Source organism: Neophocaena asiaeorientalis, unplaced genomic scaffold, assembly GCF_003031525.2.
Source record: "Neophocaena asiaeorientalis asiaeorientalis breed wild unplaced genomic scaffold, Neophocaena_asiaeorientalis_V1.1 scaffold648, whole genome shotgun sequence".
NCBI classification, from domain to species: Eukaryota; Metazoa; Chordata; class Mammalia; order Artiodactyla; family Phocoenidae; genus Neophocaena; species Neophocaena asiaeorientalis.
The window spans coordinates 6,310,018-6,327,481 of record NW_020172781.1 but is presented as its reverse complement, the minus strand read 5'-3'; the positions used below and the strand labels follow the sequence as shown (position 1 = coordinate 6,327,481).

Here is a 17,464-nt window from a genome sequence, read left to right as displayed (position 1 = left end):
GCAGTTCTCCCGGCCCGGTGGCTCCAGGCCAGACTGGAACCGACTGGACTTTCCCCTCCCAGCCACCTCTATGGAGAAGCCTCACCAAGGCCGTGGCCCTGAGGCCTAACTCCAGGGAGGGAGCTCCATGTGAAGACACAGCCCCTCCCCACTGTGCCCACTGCCCACACCACTCACCGAGGCCTGTGCCACTTCTCCATTCAAAGAAATGCCCACAACGGGCGAGCAACAGAAAACACCTCCTCTCGGACAGAGGATCCCTGTGAATTCACTGGGCCACGTGAAACTCAAACCTCCGTCCACCAGCCCCTTCCCCGCCCCCCATGCTTATTTGGAATAAATGGAATAAAAAACCATTACAATCAAGGCTTAGACTCAACAGCGTTGGAGACGTGAAAGCGGAAGCGTTTGGCTTCCTGACCATCAACTGACACCCAGTTAAGCAGAAACCACTGGTAGCTGAGGGAAAATACGAACCCCTGCCGTCTGGCGGCTGAGATTCCAAAATGAAGGCTATCTCATGACTCTATAAATATATTTAATAATTAGCAAACAGCTGGGGCCTGACCAGGGTGATCTTTAAAAGTATCCCCTCACCCCAGCGTCTGGTCATAAAATCCTTCCATGAAACACTCTTGTTTTCTAAGCAGGCAACCAACCAAAGGGAAGAGGGCTCAGAGGCCGAAAGGCCCGAAATAGATGGCAAGACCAGAGGCCACCGCAGCCCCCAAAGTACATTCTGGAAAATTATGCCTATCCGCTCACAAGGCGCACACTGTCAACCCCAGCCCGACGGTACCTTCTCCAGCCGGGGCTGAGGTCACAGGATCCACTCCCGTCCGAGGGGTCTCCCCAGGTCCCAGCGCAGGGACCCACCAGGCCAGGAGAGCAGGGACAGAGGAGAAATGGCAGCAGCTCCCCGCCCGACGCCGGCACTCGTATCCCCTTCCCTGCCTGCACCTCCCCGCCCTCCCCCACGCCAATGTGATAGCAGCAGCTGAGTGGGCAAGTCATTTCTAAAATTAGCCGCTGAGCTCCAGGTCTGGACAGGAGGCAGCAGCCCGGTCAGCCCTCCTCCCGGCCCTGCTCCACGCTCCACGCGGATAACCGGAGGCCACAGCAGCTGGGTGCCCGGCTCCATGTCCCGGCTGGTCCCGGGAAGGAAATAGCTCAACCGAATGCCGGTGTCTCTCGGGGTAAGGAAGATGCAGCCGCTGTCGCTCACCCGGACACCAGCCTGAGGTCTTTAATGAACTCATGTCCTATTCTCGACAGCCCTAGGAGATAGGGTTTTCCCCATTCCCATGTCGCAGATGGGGAAACGACTTACCCAGAGCAGTGGAGAGCCAGGAATTGAACCCACGTAGTTCTGACCCCAGAGGGCACAGTCTTAAACAGCAAACAGGATGCTCTAAAAGAGTGCTCTGTCCACTGCCTGCGTTACCGACTTGGCTCCTTGGACTCTTTAATCAATAGGACCTGGTAAGAGGCCAGATGAGAGATTCAGGCAAGGCTTTATTGGGGCTTGTGCTGCAGCACGAGGGAGAGGGAATAAGAAACAGGTGCCTTTGCTCGCTCCCCAAGGAGGGCGGGCTGATTCCTTAAATGAGGTGAGGGTAGGGACAGATCAGTGGGTCGGGCAGGAGACGTAGCTTAGGTGCACTGCCCACCCGCTCGTGGTGCCGTGCCGTGTGCAGGGCTCGTGCGCACTGCCGGCTTTTGCTCCCGGCACCTTAGAAATAGCAGTTGGTTTGCGGCCTTTCTGTATCTTATTGTTCCTAATTACGCCAACTGCGCACGCTTGCAGTTAAGGTTAGTCCCTTATAGTTCCTCTGTATTCTGTTGCTCCAGAAGACGTCTGTCCGGGTGCAAACACTCTGGTAAAGGGCCCCAGGTCTCGGCCAATCTCACCTGGAAGGAGAGAAGTAGGGGCTTCCATAGATTAAGTATATCGTGCAGGTCCACACAGCTAGCAAGGGGTAGAGTCAGGACTCAAGTCCAGGTCCTCCCGACTCTGAAGCCCACGGTCATCGGAACATGACATGCTGCTTCTCTGGAGAATCATTTCAACCATCAGTACATGTTGTAACTCTGCTGTCCCCATGGCTGACTGAGCAATCGTTTTCCAAAGGAAACTATTATTTTCTTCTGGCTGTTGACAATTAGCGTTTGACAGAAGTTCACAGAAACACCAAGTAAAGCCAGCTTTGGAAATGGCTGTCTATACAATCAACATGAGATGGAGGAGGGTCCCCAGGGGTCCCATGGAGGGTGGTGTGGGACATCTTAGGCTGCACCACACAAAGAGGTTGAAGATGACAAGTCCCCTCGACCTATTTTCTCCATGTCGTGCTGGATTATCTAACATTGAAACGTGAACCCACCTCGTGCCACGTCCTGAAACTCATTTCATGGTTGTTTTTCTGCCTCTTGTATCTTTTCATGGCTGTTGGTTTTAAATGGTGGGGTGGATCTCTGGGCCAGGGGCTGGGGGTCTTCATAAGCTGAGACCTACAGGGACGGTTAAGTTAACTTGGACCTGTCTGCCCTGAGGGCCCCTGGCAAGTCTGCTTTATTCCCCTGGTACCCGTGGTGGTAGATTTTCACCACCCAGGATAGTCAAGTATTGCTCTGACTGTGCTGATTTAGGGAAGCCTCGTAAGCAACATTTTGTCACCTGGCTGAGCATTTATCTTTCTGTCTTGGGGCTCTGTTCCCTAGGTGTGGCAGGAAGGGACTAGAAAGTGAACTGGCCCTTCTGGTGCTTCCGGTGCAATGAGCATGGCATCACTGGTGCTATTCTTCAGGGTGTCCAGGTGGTCTAAGTGGCTGTAGGTCATCTTGGGCAAAGACTAAGGGAATTGTTACTGATCACATCTGCCCTGGGGTTGCTAGTCCTTCGTCCTGGACACCTGACCTCTCCTTCCTCAGGTAGTGAGTTCTGGGTCCACAAAATGGCCAAGGGAGCGTGACGATTTATTGGGACAATTGACTTCAGTCGCTTGATTACCCTTAATTTTCTTTTCTGAGTGGCACCCTTGTTGGCAGCTCAATGTCTTTTGCCCCTTGGGGTGCTATTCATCATCTCCATCCGTCCTTTGAGCTAGGAGCCCCCCGCGGCTCCCTGGACCTCACCACACACTAGGATGACTGCTTCCACCCAGCATCTGATGGTTAAGTGCTGTCATCGGCCTCTTTCATTTTGAGGCTCCTACCATCCTCACTGCCATCAGAGAGCTGTGTGTGTGTGTGATGATAAACTGGAGAACTGTCTCATGTGTGTCTGTCCATTTGACAATCATGAGAATCCTCTCACGTGACCACTGCAGGGACCAGCGTTGTATGTCACGGTCCCCTCAGGGATAAAGGGGAACTGTCTTGTGTCTCTTTAAGTGTCTGGTACCCAGTAAGTGCTCAAAAAATACATACAAAATGAATAATCAAATGTATGGAAACTGAGCTGGAGCAGGTGTCCCAGGATCCGGTCTCATATCATGCTTTCTCTAGATGTCTGTCCATCTCCCTCCAGTCTGTGGTCTCCCATTCACCCAGCACAGGGCCAGGCACTGAGTAGGTGCTCATGGGATCTCTGGAGAACAAAGTAACCGATGAATAAAAGACTAGCCTGGGGTGCAGAAGTGGGAGAGACTGCTGTAGAGGAAACCCCCCGACACCTGCCCTCTGACTGAGGTACAGAGATAACATGTCTGCACAGAGCCTGGCTAAATCCTGACCCCGGGAAGGTGGCCTCACCTCATTGGGCCTCCAGACTTCCCTCTGTAAAATGGGGATCCTGATCCCACTGCACATTCCAGAGTGTGTGGCCCATGCTAGATACTCAGTGGATGTTTGTTGAGTGACTAAATGACCAAATGGAGATCTGTAAAAGCTTTTCCTACCATCGGAGCTGCCAGCAGAGGAGAGCTGCCACTGAGCTTCTCAGTGGGCCTGATACGGGAGGAAAGGGATTATACCCAGTAGGTATCCAGAGTTTAGTGAACAGATGTTTTAAATTAAGGAGTGCCCTTGGCATCAACACCTATGGAAGGACAGAGCACTCTTCTTTCACTCAGTGTTACCTTTTGACATTGGTGCATGTAAATGTGGTTTATTTGGGTTTTTTATTTTGTTTGTTTTCATTTTTTGTGGTTTTTGTTTTTGTTTTTAATGTGACTGTATCAAATGTATGTTACATGTAACCCATACATATAAACTTAATCACTGAGCCTAACTAAAGTGGCACTTGTTTTTTATTGAAGTATTGTTGATTTACAATAGTATCTTAGTTTCAAGTGTACAACACAGTAATTTCAGGTTTTTATAGATTATACTCCATTTAAAGTTATAATGCAAAAGGTAAGCTTTTTCGATGGCAACTACAAAGGGCAAACGTATTTGTAGCTAAGCCTCTGACTGTATGACGGTATTTTACATTGAGGGACCAAAATTTACACAGATTGAATGTTCATAATTCTGTTCCTTTCTTTTTCCATTCCTCCTTGGTCATTTCAAGACAGAGAAGTGAAACCATCAAATCTGTTACATAGAAACAATGAGGCAGAAGTTAGGTTTAAAACAGGATCAAGCTAGTAGCCCCTGATGCATCTTCTTCCATCTTTCACTAATATACACATAAGAGGCAGAAAATTTTGAAAATTCCCAATGCAGAAAACTATGACTGACAGTCAGGTAGAGACATATTTTACTGGCTATCAAATCACCCGAAGACCTGGGCATTTTACCCACATACCAAAGTTAAAGAATAAGAATAAAAATGTAAAAAAACATTCACTTGGGATATCCATAAGTTAGACAAAACGTCTCCTTGCCATGATTATCTGCTGTGTCTCCCATTTTGCCTGTTAGGGATCCATGAGTATGAGCCACTAAGTCAATTTCCCCTCGTGGGCTTTACTGATCACGTGCCATGTCCAAAGCTGCGCACGTGACCACGGAGTGAAGCTTCAGTGTTTTATCTGGTTAATCCGATCCCGGGAGACGACCAGCCTTAACAGTTTGGACTGAAAACGTTTTTTCAATCTCCAGTACCCAACATGGTCAGAAAGTGGCCAGGAAAAGAAAGCCTCTCCTTCAGTTCAACACCTGGTTTCCACCCAGGTAAACCAGCAGGGGCTCCAGGGTTCAGGAAGGCACGGTTTAAGGGGGAGAGTGACACAGCAGTGATCCTTAAGGCAACGTGGGAGGAGCCCTGGGATGTGCGGGAGAGCATTTCCTTTTCGCTCTACAAGTACAGCCAAAGTCCCTCACATTTACCCTTCATCGGAAACTTGGGTGTTTTGGGCTAGAATGGTCCTTCAAGATCATCTAATTCAACTCCCTTAATTTAGGGATGAGAAAACAGAAGACCAAAGAGGTTGCCCAGTGACCTTGCTCGGAGCAGGGTACCCAGGCCGCTCTCTCTCCTCCTGGGTGCCAAGGGGTGACTGGATTTCTGCAGCTCTCAGGAGTGATCCTTGGTTACGTATGGCATCAGACCAAGGGCCCTATCACGCGGCTGACCTCTGCCTACAATGCTGACTACGTGCTCCATAGCTGGGGCTCCTGTCAACTATTTTGTTAAGAGGTTTTCAAGTCGGCAAACACAAATACATTCCAGGGAAACTGGATGGCTCCGTGGACCGTGGACCAATCGTGATGTCCTTCTTTCCTGAACCAGCAAGGGACAGGAGGTGTTTCCACCTCAAGGACAGAGGTACCTACCCTACCCTCGACCTGTGGACCTACAAGCAGACAGTCCTGCCCAGGCAGCTGTGGCTCTGGGGCCACCACTTCCTTGGATTTCTGGTTTAAAGTGACATGTACCATGGGGTCTCTCCTGAAGTCTTCGTGGGAGTAGGGATGGAGAGTGAGAGGCCTTAACTTCTGGGAGGGATGCCAAAGTCACCCCGGGAGTACATGGGAGAGCCTGGCACAGCTCCTAGAAAAACTGGAGACGAGATGGACCTCCCGGCTTTCCCAGACTCTTTTCTGGCACCGTGTCTTCCACAAGCAGGTAGTCTCCCAAACCCTGAGGCTGAAGTTGGCTGTGCTCCAAGAATCCATGAAATCAGCAGAAATGCTTGTTGGCAGTTCCCTTCCCTTTTTTTAAAAAAAAAAAAAAATCAGCCTCTGCATGAATTTCCTCCGAAGTTAGGATTCTTACAAATGAGTCACCTCCTGATGGCCTAACAGCTTGATAAAGAAATGTAGTTTTTAGCTGGGGGGGTGGGGGAATAGCACACCAAAGTAAGTCTCTTTGTACAGATCCTTTTTATTGAGGTTTACATAAGCCATTTATCAACACAGAAAACCAGCCCGACTGCCCCCAAATAACCGTGAAAGATGGTGAAACTAACCGACGGTGACACACCACACACAGGGCAGGTGACCGCGGACTTGAACCAGCATCTTACGTGGGATACGATTTCAAACGTGCGCTAGTAAACGCATACTAAGAGGCGACCGTAAACCTCCACTGGCAAAATCGATGGGAAAAGAGATAAAAACAGATGGTAATTTAATAGGTACAATATCTAGACTTACAATATCGAATTCACTGGCTTCACTTGGTATAGCAATGCGTGAGAGAAAACAGATTTATTTCTTCAAGGGCATTACACTTGGCCATGAACAGAGCAAATATGTGACTACGTGGATGGCTGCGCAGCCAGGGCAACAGGGAGAGAAAAACATCAACATGTGAGGAGGGACCCCCCCTCTCACAGGGACCAATCTTCACTCTATTTCACGTGGACCCTTTTAACCACAGACAAGCCCATTTCCCAAACCATTTTGAAACGGCAAGGGGGGAAGAGTCACGTTCGAATGTGCTGCTCCCGGAAGTGCTGTTTTAAAACCCAGCAGGGCCGTTTCTAAAGAATGTGGAAGAAGCCGCTTCCGTTTAGTAGTTGATGAATCAGGTGCAACAGTCAAATCTAGAGGCAATGGCGAGACCGACTGGGGGGACTTGGCACAAGAAGAATCAGAAATGATGCTGTGCAGGTGAACTGCAGCTCCTGAAGGCTGACCATACAGAAGCGATCATATCTACCTGCCCCGCTCGCTGGGGCCCCTACACTACACGGTGAAATCTACTTCACGAGGGAAGGACGGCTATACACTTTCCCGAAATTCTTTTACGATGGGGCCAGTGTAGAATCAAGCGTTCAAGGAACCTGTCAACAAGCAGGGGGCCTTCGGAAGAGGTAGATGAAAGCAGTTATTTCACCGCAAGTTCACTGTCAGATGTTACCCCAAGAAGTGCGCTGGCCTCTCAGCACAGATCAGAGGGTTAAGCTATTGTTGAAAACAGTCCATGGCCGTGAGAAAGGATGTCCACCCCACATTGCTATATGCTTTGTTTCAATTTTATTTTGTGGAAAAAAAAAAAAACCAGAAACAGAAAGGACTGCATTTCCTTAAATAACGAACTATACAAATAAAAAGGGGCAGAAGCGGTAAGCAATGTTTCTGATGAGAACTGAAGGATTCAATAAATAATATAAAAAGCTATTGTGCTAAAATAGAACTCTTGTTTATATATATATATATATATATATATATATATATGTAGTTTATATATATATATGTAGTTTGGCAATCTTTATGCTACCCAGAAAAAAGCCAAATCTATTATAATTTGTTAAAACATAGAAAAATACAATTTAACAATAGAACTAAAAAAAAAAAGGCCAGTGCTTAGCTTATAAACCACATAGAATATGTACATCATGGAATATAATCAACTAAGAAACAAGAAGTTGAATTTCAAGTCCTTTGGAATATGAATACACAATTAGAAATATTTCTCCATTCCCTACCCCTTACATGAGAGACATTTTATATTAGGACAAAATTAAAATTGGAAGCATAGTTACCAGTTTTCAGAGATGATTCTGACATTTGTTAGGTATAAGAGAGTTTACTATAAGAACATGAGCCATCTAACTCTAAAATGCAGGTTTTTCCTATATGGTTTTGATGGAATGATATGTTAATCCATTTTCTGGAGTGTGTGCGTGTTTTTCTAAATAAAGGCAATTTAAAATTTGGGGTGCTACATTTATCAGTAAGTGCTAACCCAGCCAGGCCAGTGAAGTGGCCCGTCACTCACGCCCCCAGGCCTTTGAACGCTGCCAGAACTGGGCACCCCTGTTACTCCGGCTGTCAAAGAACAGCTCTCTTAGTCTTTGAGGATGAAGAAAATCTAAAGGCCATTATGACTCGAGAAGCCAAGAAGTATCATTTTAGACTTCAACTTTCATTCCCCCTACAGTAAATTTTTTAAAATGTGGCCTGGATACAAAAAAATTCATATTAACATGAATTTAAGTGATTAATTAATTAAAGCTTCTCAAGTTAACCTGATGTGGGAGGGAAAAATCATGTTAGAGTTTCAGGAAGAAAAAATGTTTTGAAAAGTAAAGCTCACTCTGCTTGGCCCAAGCAGCAAGCCCAGTCTTGTTACTGTAGGGGAATTACGGTACCTTCAGTGGGTGTGCAGCAATGTCCCCACCTGACTGACAGGGTGACAGCAGCCCACACCCCACCTCTGGCCTTCTCCCCCTCCCCTGATTGGCTGCAAGGCACACACACCAAGATGGGGCATCAGCTCTGGGTCCCCTGTGCCTTCCCCAAGGGTGCCGGATGACAAGCAGGGGCAACCGGCAACATCATTTCTACAGAAAGTCCTGGTGGAAAGCAAACAGCCTCTTACGAGTCCAGCAGCTCCATATTCAAAACTAAAGTGACCGAGTCTTAAAATAGTTACTATTCAACTCTTCTTGTTATAAGGGGAAAACCACCCCAAAGCACCAAGTTCAACTGGAATTTCCCTGGTGCTTTATGGTGTAAGGAGATTGGCTTTTCCCAGCGAATTAACTCTTTTTTTTCCTTTGCCCCATCTCTACCAGGACCCTGCCTTCTGTGACACCCACTTCATCCACCTCCCAGCATTTGTCACAGATCCCAATGAAGCCCAACTCCTCTCCGGGTACAAACAGCGCATCCATCCCCTGGGAGGGGAGGAGTTCCTTCCCTAAGCATCTCTGAACGACACAGATATGAGTCCCTGAATGAAACTGAGAAAAATTACATATAAATTAACAAGATAAGCCTTATCTTACACCAGCACACTGCTAATTATTTTAACATACTTACATCAAGCAATAAAAGTCCAACTTTGAGAATTTTCTTTTCTTCTTGATAGGTTAACATTTTGAAACATCAGAAAAATCAATTCCACTGAAAAGTCAAATGTTGTATTCGATTGGCCCAACTATAAATTCTGAATGAAATAAAAAATCATCAGAAAAAAACACACTTTGATCTTCTTGAGAGTTAAACCACATCGTCAATTGGTCAATGATATTTTTTAATGGCCAGTGTGAGCCTTCAAACAATTGTTTTTAGTATATGTACAGCACATTTCAAAGCGCAAATCAAAGCTAACTCTTGCTTTGAACAGATGGTTGTTTGTGGTCATCGCTCTATTTGCTTTTCCAGCTTTGTTGCTGTCTTTCTTGAGCAGAACGCTTCCTTTCTTCAGCGAGCCTGGACATTTGCCCCTTCTCTTTACATATAGAATTTGAAATTGTCATGTCCGTGAATTGACCAATCAGAGGCACAGGAAGTGAAACATTCACATTAGCAGTGAAACAACAGCTGATTTCTAGCAGTTTTGCTGAAAAATTGTACTTAAACATGATAGAGAAGGAAAAACCATGAGCCCCCATGACATAAGGGAATAAATGCACCAAAGAGAATGTTTTAGGTTAAAAAAAATAACCTTGGATTCCCAAAAGTTTTTAATTCATTCCATATATGGTGTAGAGCAGCTTAATCTATTACTTTTAGGCTTTGCTTTAATGATTCCTTTGAATCATGAAATCAAGACACTACTAACATAATTTTACGAAAATATCAACTTCAGTGATTTTTTTCTGACAATGTGAAAAGATCCCAACCAAATAAATCTAAAATAATGATAACACTTGTGCTCAATTTTGCCCTTTTTAACACTCCAAATGTAGGTAGGGTCAAACATTAAGACCTAAAACAGCCACGTATACCAAGACTTCTAAACCAACCGACTTCTTTGGCCACGGGAGCACCAGGTGCTGGCACAGAAGGGTTCCGGAAGCGCCTTCCATCTGGCAGCAGAGACACCCCCTCAGAAGGGCTGCAGGCACGAGTTCAGGAGGAAGACTGGCCTCTCCAGGGCTGCCAAACCCCAAACACAAACAGGGACCTCCCCCGAAAAAGCCACTCATCCTAAGCTCACAGAGCACTTTTAATAAATCACATCCACGTAATGCACTTCTCAGCCCTGTCGTTACCCATCAAACGTGAGGGAGTGTAAAAGTTCACTTGGAATTAATTTGAGGCGAGGCGAAAGGGCTCTCGGAATATTTCCAATTCATTTTTTCTTTTGCAAAGGAAAGACAACCTTATGTTCTACTTCAGAGTTTAAATGATATTTTTCAGAGATGCCAATCGGCATAGCTGGTACCCTGGGTATGGAACGTGAGACGCTGAGCCCGGACCCTCAAGGAGTTCATGCACCTTCTCCACGTGAGGCTACATCTCTACCCTGTCCAGCAGAGGCAGGAGGCTCAGCGATTTCTAAACTGTAATTACCCATCTCTGAACCACAGGTGCTGAGCACATGTGATGCTGCGATGGAGCCAGTAACTAACTACAGTGGTGACAGTGACAGTCAGCCACGCCCGGGGAGATGCTCACTTGCCATGAACAGCTTTTCTATCTCTGGCGGGTTTTTTTTACTTTTTTTTTTTAAAACACAATTTCAATACTGTTCTTCCCTTTTAAATCAAGGGAATCCATGTAAATAGTAGCCCCCAACTTCTATACTGGAAACAGCAGATGGTAGAACATGTATGCTAAATTCCAACTAGTAGTTGAGATAAATAGTGAACCCCAAAGTTTCTCATCCAAGGTAACTCCTATGAAATAAAAGGCTCTTTCGGTAATTATCTTCCAAACTCTCAAGATACGGTTTCGTCAAAAAGGACTCACTTTCCCAGTGAGTGCGGTACACAAATATAAACACAAAGATCTGGAACCACTAGAAATACTGAGGACAGGATGCAGATGATTACGAGGTCAAGTTATCTATATTGTTAGCAGTCGGCTCAGAACAATAAAACTGCACTAAGAAAGGACAAATATGTGGACTCTGAAAATTACTGTTATTATTTTTAGTCTGATGACACGGAGGACGTGGCTGGGAAACACACTGGTTCTTATAAACCAGCGCTTATTTGGGACATGAAACGAACCACGGGGAGAGGAGGCCACTGGGATCAGGCCGTCGCTGTCACAGAACCACCCACCAGGGCAGAGAATTATTCGCTAATGACAGTTGAACGACAATGCAAGTCAATATACACAGTTAACCCATTCTGACATTCATCTTCAGCATTCTTTTTTCAATAAAATTCATTTTTAAATGATACTAAAAGGTAAATCAGAGCTTCCTTCCTTGACACATCCGTTACCCAGATGCTTCCTGAGGTCAGCCAGAGGGAACCAGAGTTGCTGTGTCTCACGACCGCTTCCAGTCCAAGCCCGAGACGGGCGCCCGCAGGCGGTCCTGTGCACCCAGGGGAAGTGCACCGACTTGATGGTTTGAAAATGGCTGTGTCACCGTGAGATGCAAATGCCACTGCCTCTCCTGCAGAGCCACCGTGAGCCTCCAACCATCTACCATCTGACGCCTTCGATGTTGAGTGGCTCCCACGCCCTTGGTCCCAGCTGCCTAAGCTCCCGGCCACAGGCAGGCTGGTACCCGTGGGTGCGGCACCCACAGGGAGGGCCCAGGTGCAGCCCTTTCAGAAAACCTCTGCAGCTTTCAAGCCCCGAGACAACGAGAGGCTGGTTCTCAAGGGCACAGAGGACACCCAGCTGGTCTGCCATCCTGCCAGGACTATGGAGCAAAGACATCTAAACCCAGCCCGGGCTGATTAGGGACAGAGCGTGGCAACGCTGGGGCGACCTGAACGGCAGACTGTTCGATCTCATCTTGGCAAGCCTGAGATACATTTGATATCGGATGCAAAAAGTGACACAATCAGTAGGAATCATTTCAAGTTCTAGGTTCATCTATAACCAAAAGAAGTGTGTGGCAAAGAAAGAGAACTTCGTTTCTTCAGTAGTTTCGAGGGCGGATGGATGCGATGGTGGCGGGAGACCCTCGGGAGGGGAGGAGGTGCCCCTAAGCCTGAGGGTGGTCGCCACTCCTAGTAGGAGCATCTCAGAGTCCTGGGCGCCCCCAGCCACAGAGCACCCCGGAGGAGAGCGACTCCATCTCTCATCCTCACACTTCTCCCAAAGGCTCCACTTCGTGGGTCGAGCAGCCCACGTGGACTTCCCGGAGGAGGTGCCGTCTCGTGGGACCCTCCCTGTGCCAGGGGTCAGAGGCCATTGCTGTTCCTGTGGCAGAGGGGCGGCTTCGAGAGCTCCACGACGGCCGAGCGGGATTTGTTGAGGAACTTGGGGGCTCGACGTAACAGCCGCTGGGCCTCGGTGAACGTCTCCGTCAGCTCTTTCTTCCACTGCAAAAACTCTGGGTCACTCTGAAGGCAAACAGAAGAGGCGGAGGAGTTGGGATGGTGTCACTGGCTTCGCCGACACACATGGATACCTCTGGCCAGTCCTTGGAACCCCCTTCCCCCCAGAGAAAGCACACCCCATGTCCCACCCCGCGGCCGGTGAGTAATGCGGGGCGGGGGGTCACGCAGGAACTTCCTCCAGGGGCCCCTTGCCCAGAAGAGGGACCAAGCCCTTCAGAAGAGCCTCCTACAACCCCACAGGAGAAGTGCTGCCTTGACTTTGTTGAAAGATCACCTTTGATCTCTGATGTCTAAAATAACTCGAGTCTAGAAAAGAATACACGAGGAGTTTTGACAAATTTCAGAAGCGCCTTCACATGTGCAATGACGTCATGAAGTAATTAATCATGTTTTTCCATCAACTACTAGTTTATCTCTCTAAATATGCTCTTTACAAGCACGTATACACATACACACACACACACACACACAGTAGAAAAGTGTTGAAGTCGTGAAGCAAACACGTCTTTGTATCTACTACTGCTTTATCTCTCTAAATATGCTCTTTTCTCACCCCCCACTAAACATCCCCCCACACCCCAGGAGAAGTGTTCAGGAATTAAGTTTGGGGTACAATAGAACTTTGGGGAGAGAAAGATGGCATTTCCCCTATTAAGAGTTACTTGGGGATCTTATGTTTATTTCAACACACAAACCTCAACTTCAAACATGCCGAAAGATCAGATCAGATCTGGAAAATTGTGGAACAAATAAAATTCAAGGCTCCTATTAAATACTGGATGGTTTCCAGACAGGGTAATCACGTTATTTCCTGTCCTTCCTCCTGCCATTTTCTAAGAAACACTTCTTTTAAAATAACTGTTAATTTGCTGAGATCCTTGTATCTTCCAACTTTCTTGCTAAGTTCGTGAGTGATAAAGCATGGAGTAAGAAAATGTTTGATAACCAGGCAGGCACCTTTGTTGAATGTTTATATAATTGTTCTAACTTTCACCTCTGGAAAAAATACAAATAAACACTCACCTCACACTGCAAGACAAATTGCTTCCCTCCTTTTATCCTCAACAAAATGCACTTTTTGTCTTTAATCTGAGTTTCTTCCACAGACACAATCTGTTCCATTGTCAGTAAATTTTGCTGACCGTAAAAATAAAAGATGGTAAGTTACTTCACATTATTGCATGACTTTTTAAATTAAGTTAATAAACAATACTGAAAACTACCAGCTTAGAACAAGTAAAGAAAAAAAATCAGCATCTTTCTTTCTTTGATGATATTCTAGAAGTGGGGGGAAATGACTACAAAAGAAATGTACGAAAATTCAAAATGTAACATCTCAAAGAAAGCTGCAAAGAAAGGAACGTCTCTATAAGGCAGAAAGCAAAGCTGTTCCCTCAGCACAGTACTAACGTGGGGATGAGTGTGAATCACACGTACCTCTCCTGCATCACACACTTGCCTAGACACGATCAATCCTGCTGTGAGGGAACAATGACGCTGCTACCTACAATCTACATGAGCGAGAGGTGTGTCGCTGGCTTTGAACCCAGCAGCCCAGTAAAAGTTCGGTCAGGCTAGCTTGTAAGCAGCTGATATTTTGATCACGTCAAAATGATGTTAAAAACACAGGTGACATCCTTAAACGACTGTCCTGCTGGGTCTACAGCATCACTGCTTCCGGTGAATGCTACCGTGTCTCTGAGCACCTTACCATTTTATGTTTTTTGGGATAAATACTCCAGGAATCCTAAATGAAAAACAACGCCATCATAAACCCACGTCTTCTTTTTCCCTTACTTAAACTTACGAATCTACCCAGGCACATTACGTAGCTTCGTGAATCAACGCTAAATGCTGACTCTTTTAAAACCAAGATGATTTATCATATCCAATGGTAAGCAAAAGAAGATTTTAGTTTTCAAATATCCTGAAAAGTGAGACAATTTCCTTTCAAAGTGTGCAACAGTGACTGACCAGTAGATAGCATCGTAAACGCATACTACGCCCAGGGCCACTCATTATCCGGAAATAAACATTATATAATGATACATGTATGAATTATAACTCAGGTGCTAGTAAGTATACGATAATGTAAAAAATACATATGTAATATTATACAGAATATAATTATCTTGTATTTATGTATCATCATATACACACGTTCTATGTAATATGTATATTTTATATTATACAATACTTGGCAGTACCTGAGTTATAATTCAGGACCCCCACAGAGCCTTACTAATCATAACTCAGATCCTAGATGTATGAATTTTTAGAAAATGACTTCTACGGCACTAGCAATAGTGAGAAGATCACGGTCATTTATGAAGAATGTGGTCATACAAAGTAGCAATCACTTGTAGTTAAACGGCATCTTCACCAACAAGGATCTGCAAAACACATTCCAAAGTCAAACACACCAGATTTGGGCTCACCATTTTCCATGCTCTGGCCAGTAGAGAGCTATATTCTGATACAGGGGCCATATTCCAATACACCAACTATGTTTTTCACAGTTGGGACCACTGTCCTGCTTATGATGGCCAACCATTCCCTCCCCAAGAGCACAACTCCTTCCACATGGGTTGCCACCTTCCATGGAGACAAGCCCTGGGTGCTCCACACGGCAGACGCTTAATAAATGCTGCCCCACTTGCTACAAGGGATGGTGTAGATGGGAAATTTCTCTTTTCTTGTTCACTAACATTAGCTCTCGAAAGGACCTTACAGGGTGGCTGTATCTTCCCATCTAATGCGATAAAACCCACTTCCGATTTTCCAGCAAGGTGGAGACAAGAGGAGGGGGGGTCAGGTGCCCTGGCCTGGGTGCCAAGCTTCTCAGCCTGCACCGCAGACCTCGTCTTACTCAACCCCGACTCAGGGAGGCCTCGTAACGGAGACACGGGGCACAGGCAGACCCCAGTCGGAATCACTCCTCACCCACACCTGTCACTGGTGCCAGACCTTCCCTCTCTAAGCCCTGGTTCTCTCTTTATAATATAAGGCTTGGACCTCAAAGGTTGCTAAACAAATTAAAAGTGTGTCTGTGTGTGTGTTTGTGTCTGTGTGTCTACAGCACCAGGCCCGAGATAAATCTGCAACAATTGTAGTAGTCGTTATCATTTCTTCTTCTCCCATTTTATAGATGAGGAAACTGAGGCTCAGTCGACATAATGTGCTCCAAGTCCCAGAGACACAGAGCAGTGGATTTAAATACCTCTGACTCCAAAGTCCCAGTTTTTTCCCCTTTTTTGATCCACCTAACCGCTCTCCAGCCCTCCTCAAACCTGTCTGCTTTGACCTCCCTGGAAGGCACCTTCTATTTTCAGGTAGGACCAAATCCTTCCTTGACTCAGAAGTTTAAAAGTTAATGTCTGAACATGAAAATCTCATGCATACATGCTAAAAGAGATATGGGAGCTAGAGGGAGATTTGAGAAAACATGCCGGCGATGTGAAATCACCACGGAAACGAGTGCTCGGGAAGATGCCACAGACTTACTCGTGACTCGCCCTCTCCTCTCCATTCAAGTCTGTTTGGAAAGAGGTAAAAATATCGACGCTGCCACTGAGTCAGGAATGGGTTTCCCAGCTTCAGCATGTACCCGTGCATGATGCAGTCTCTTCCCAGAGCGTAATCTGAGGCACGGAACACAACGATGAGATTTAGCAGGGTCTGAAACAGAATGCCTATATGCTTCTCAGAAAAAAAGAATGACACACGTTTTAGAAAAAGAGCAAGTTTCTATACTATAAAGACAGCACACTACAGAAATCATTATTTCAGTTTGAAACACGTTAAAGAGCAGTCTCTTCGCCTCTCTAACATATTAAATGGCTGCTTCTCAATGTTCTGATAAATTCACGATGTTCCTCTATTGCTCTGAGAGGGTCAAGGTTGGTTTGCTAAATAGTTTTCCATTATGTAGGGTGATAACTGAGGAATAGAGAGTAATTAAACTCAAGCTATGCCCGAAGGACCTTTGCCTTTATATGGAATTGGGCTTCTCCCTTTAATGTTATTTAAAAGAAAAATAACAAGAGAGGGGATTTTCTTGTCCAAAGAAGCCAAAGTAACACAAGGGTCAAAAACTGGTCTTTCCTCCACTTAAGGTTTTAATTATCCCTCATATATATGGTTATGTAGGGAGGCCAAGCTAATTCACATGCATGTTGAGTTCTGATTACATTTTGACAGCAAAGTATTGTCTCAAAAAAAAAAAAAAGGTCAATTTTAAGTGGCTTACTTTGCCTTCCTTAGAGGATTTGGTGATTGTGTTAAAATCATTCACTCACTCGCTCACTCACTCATTCAACTATGAAGGGAATGAATGCCTAGGTGCTGGGCATGTGCTAGGCATTCTGGACACAGCAGTGGATAAAAGAGACAAAAGTCCTCGCCTTCCAGGAGCTTACATTCTAGTGGGAGATTCAGGTAATAAATAAGCAAAACCCATGTTGTGTCACTTGGACACAAGCAGGAAGGAAAAGAATGAAGGAGGGAGGGGCCTCGGGAGGGTCCGTGGTGATGGGGTGTGGTTCACGGAGTTGCCATTTTAATGGAAAAGGTGTCTGCATTTGTCAAGTACATTTAAAGTATACGTCTTATATTTTTACTTCTTCTGAGATCTTCAACCAAGATCTAGTTATTCCTAAATTACTTAATTACATGTGAGAATAATTCATTAATTTGCTAGACGATCTAATTACAGCTCTAATTAAAAGCCTACACTTCAACAAGGTCATTAACATACATATTTTTTTCTGGGTCCAATTTGTCAAGATTCTAGCGATATCGTGGCTCTCCCTTGAGCAAACTACCGAGGCTATAATTTCCTGTGTAAAATCCGTAACAGCAAACGTGGTCCA

The 17,464-nt window shown here is 45.7% G+C and overlaps 2 protein-coding genes across 2 annotated transcripts in view; both read right to left on the bottom strand.

Moving 5' to 3' along the window:
- Positions 1-261, bottom strand: part of MYO18B (myosin XVIIIB) — a 236,926-nt gene extending 236,665 nt beyond the window's left edge. Inside the window, exon 1 of the mRNA XM_024741392.1 lies at positions 178-261. Coding sequence (XP_024597160.1) covers positions 178-200 — 23 coding nt within the window. The 5' untranslated portion in view covers positions 201-261. The remainder of the gene's footprint in view (positions 1-177) is intronic.
- A 5,990-nt stretch (positions 262-6,251) lies between these two features.
- Positions 6,252-17,464, bottom strand: part of GRK3 (G protein-coupled receptor kinase 3) — a 98,246-nt gene continuing 87,033 nt past the window's right edge. Inside the window, exons 18-20 of the mRNA XM_024741391.1 lie at positions 16,098-16,234; positions 13,617-13,730; positions 6,252-12,596 (exon numbers count right to left, since the gene is read on the bottom strand). Of these exons, the coding sequence (XP_024597159.1) occupies positions 12,435-12,596; positions 13,617-13,730; positions 16,098-16,234 (413 nt within the window). The 3' untranslated portion in view covers positions 6,252-12,434. The remainder of the gene's footprint in view (positions 12,597-13,616; positions 13,731-16,097; positions 16,235-17,464) is intronic.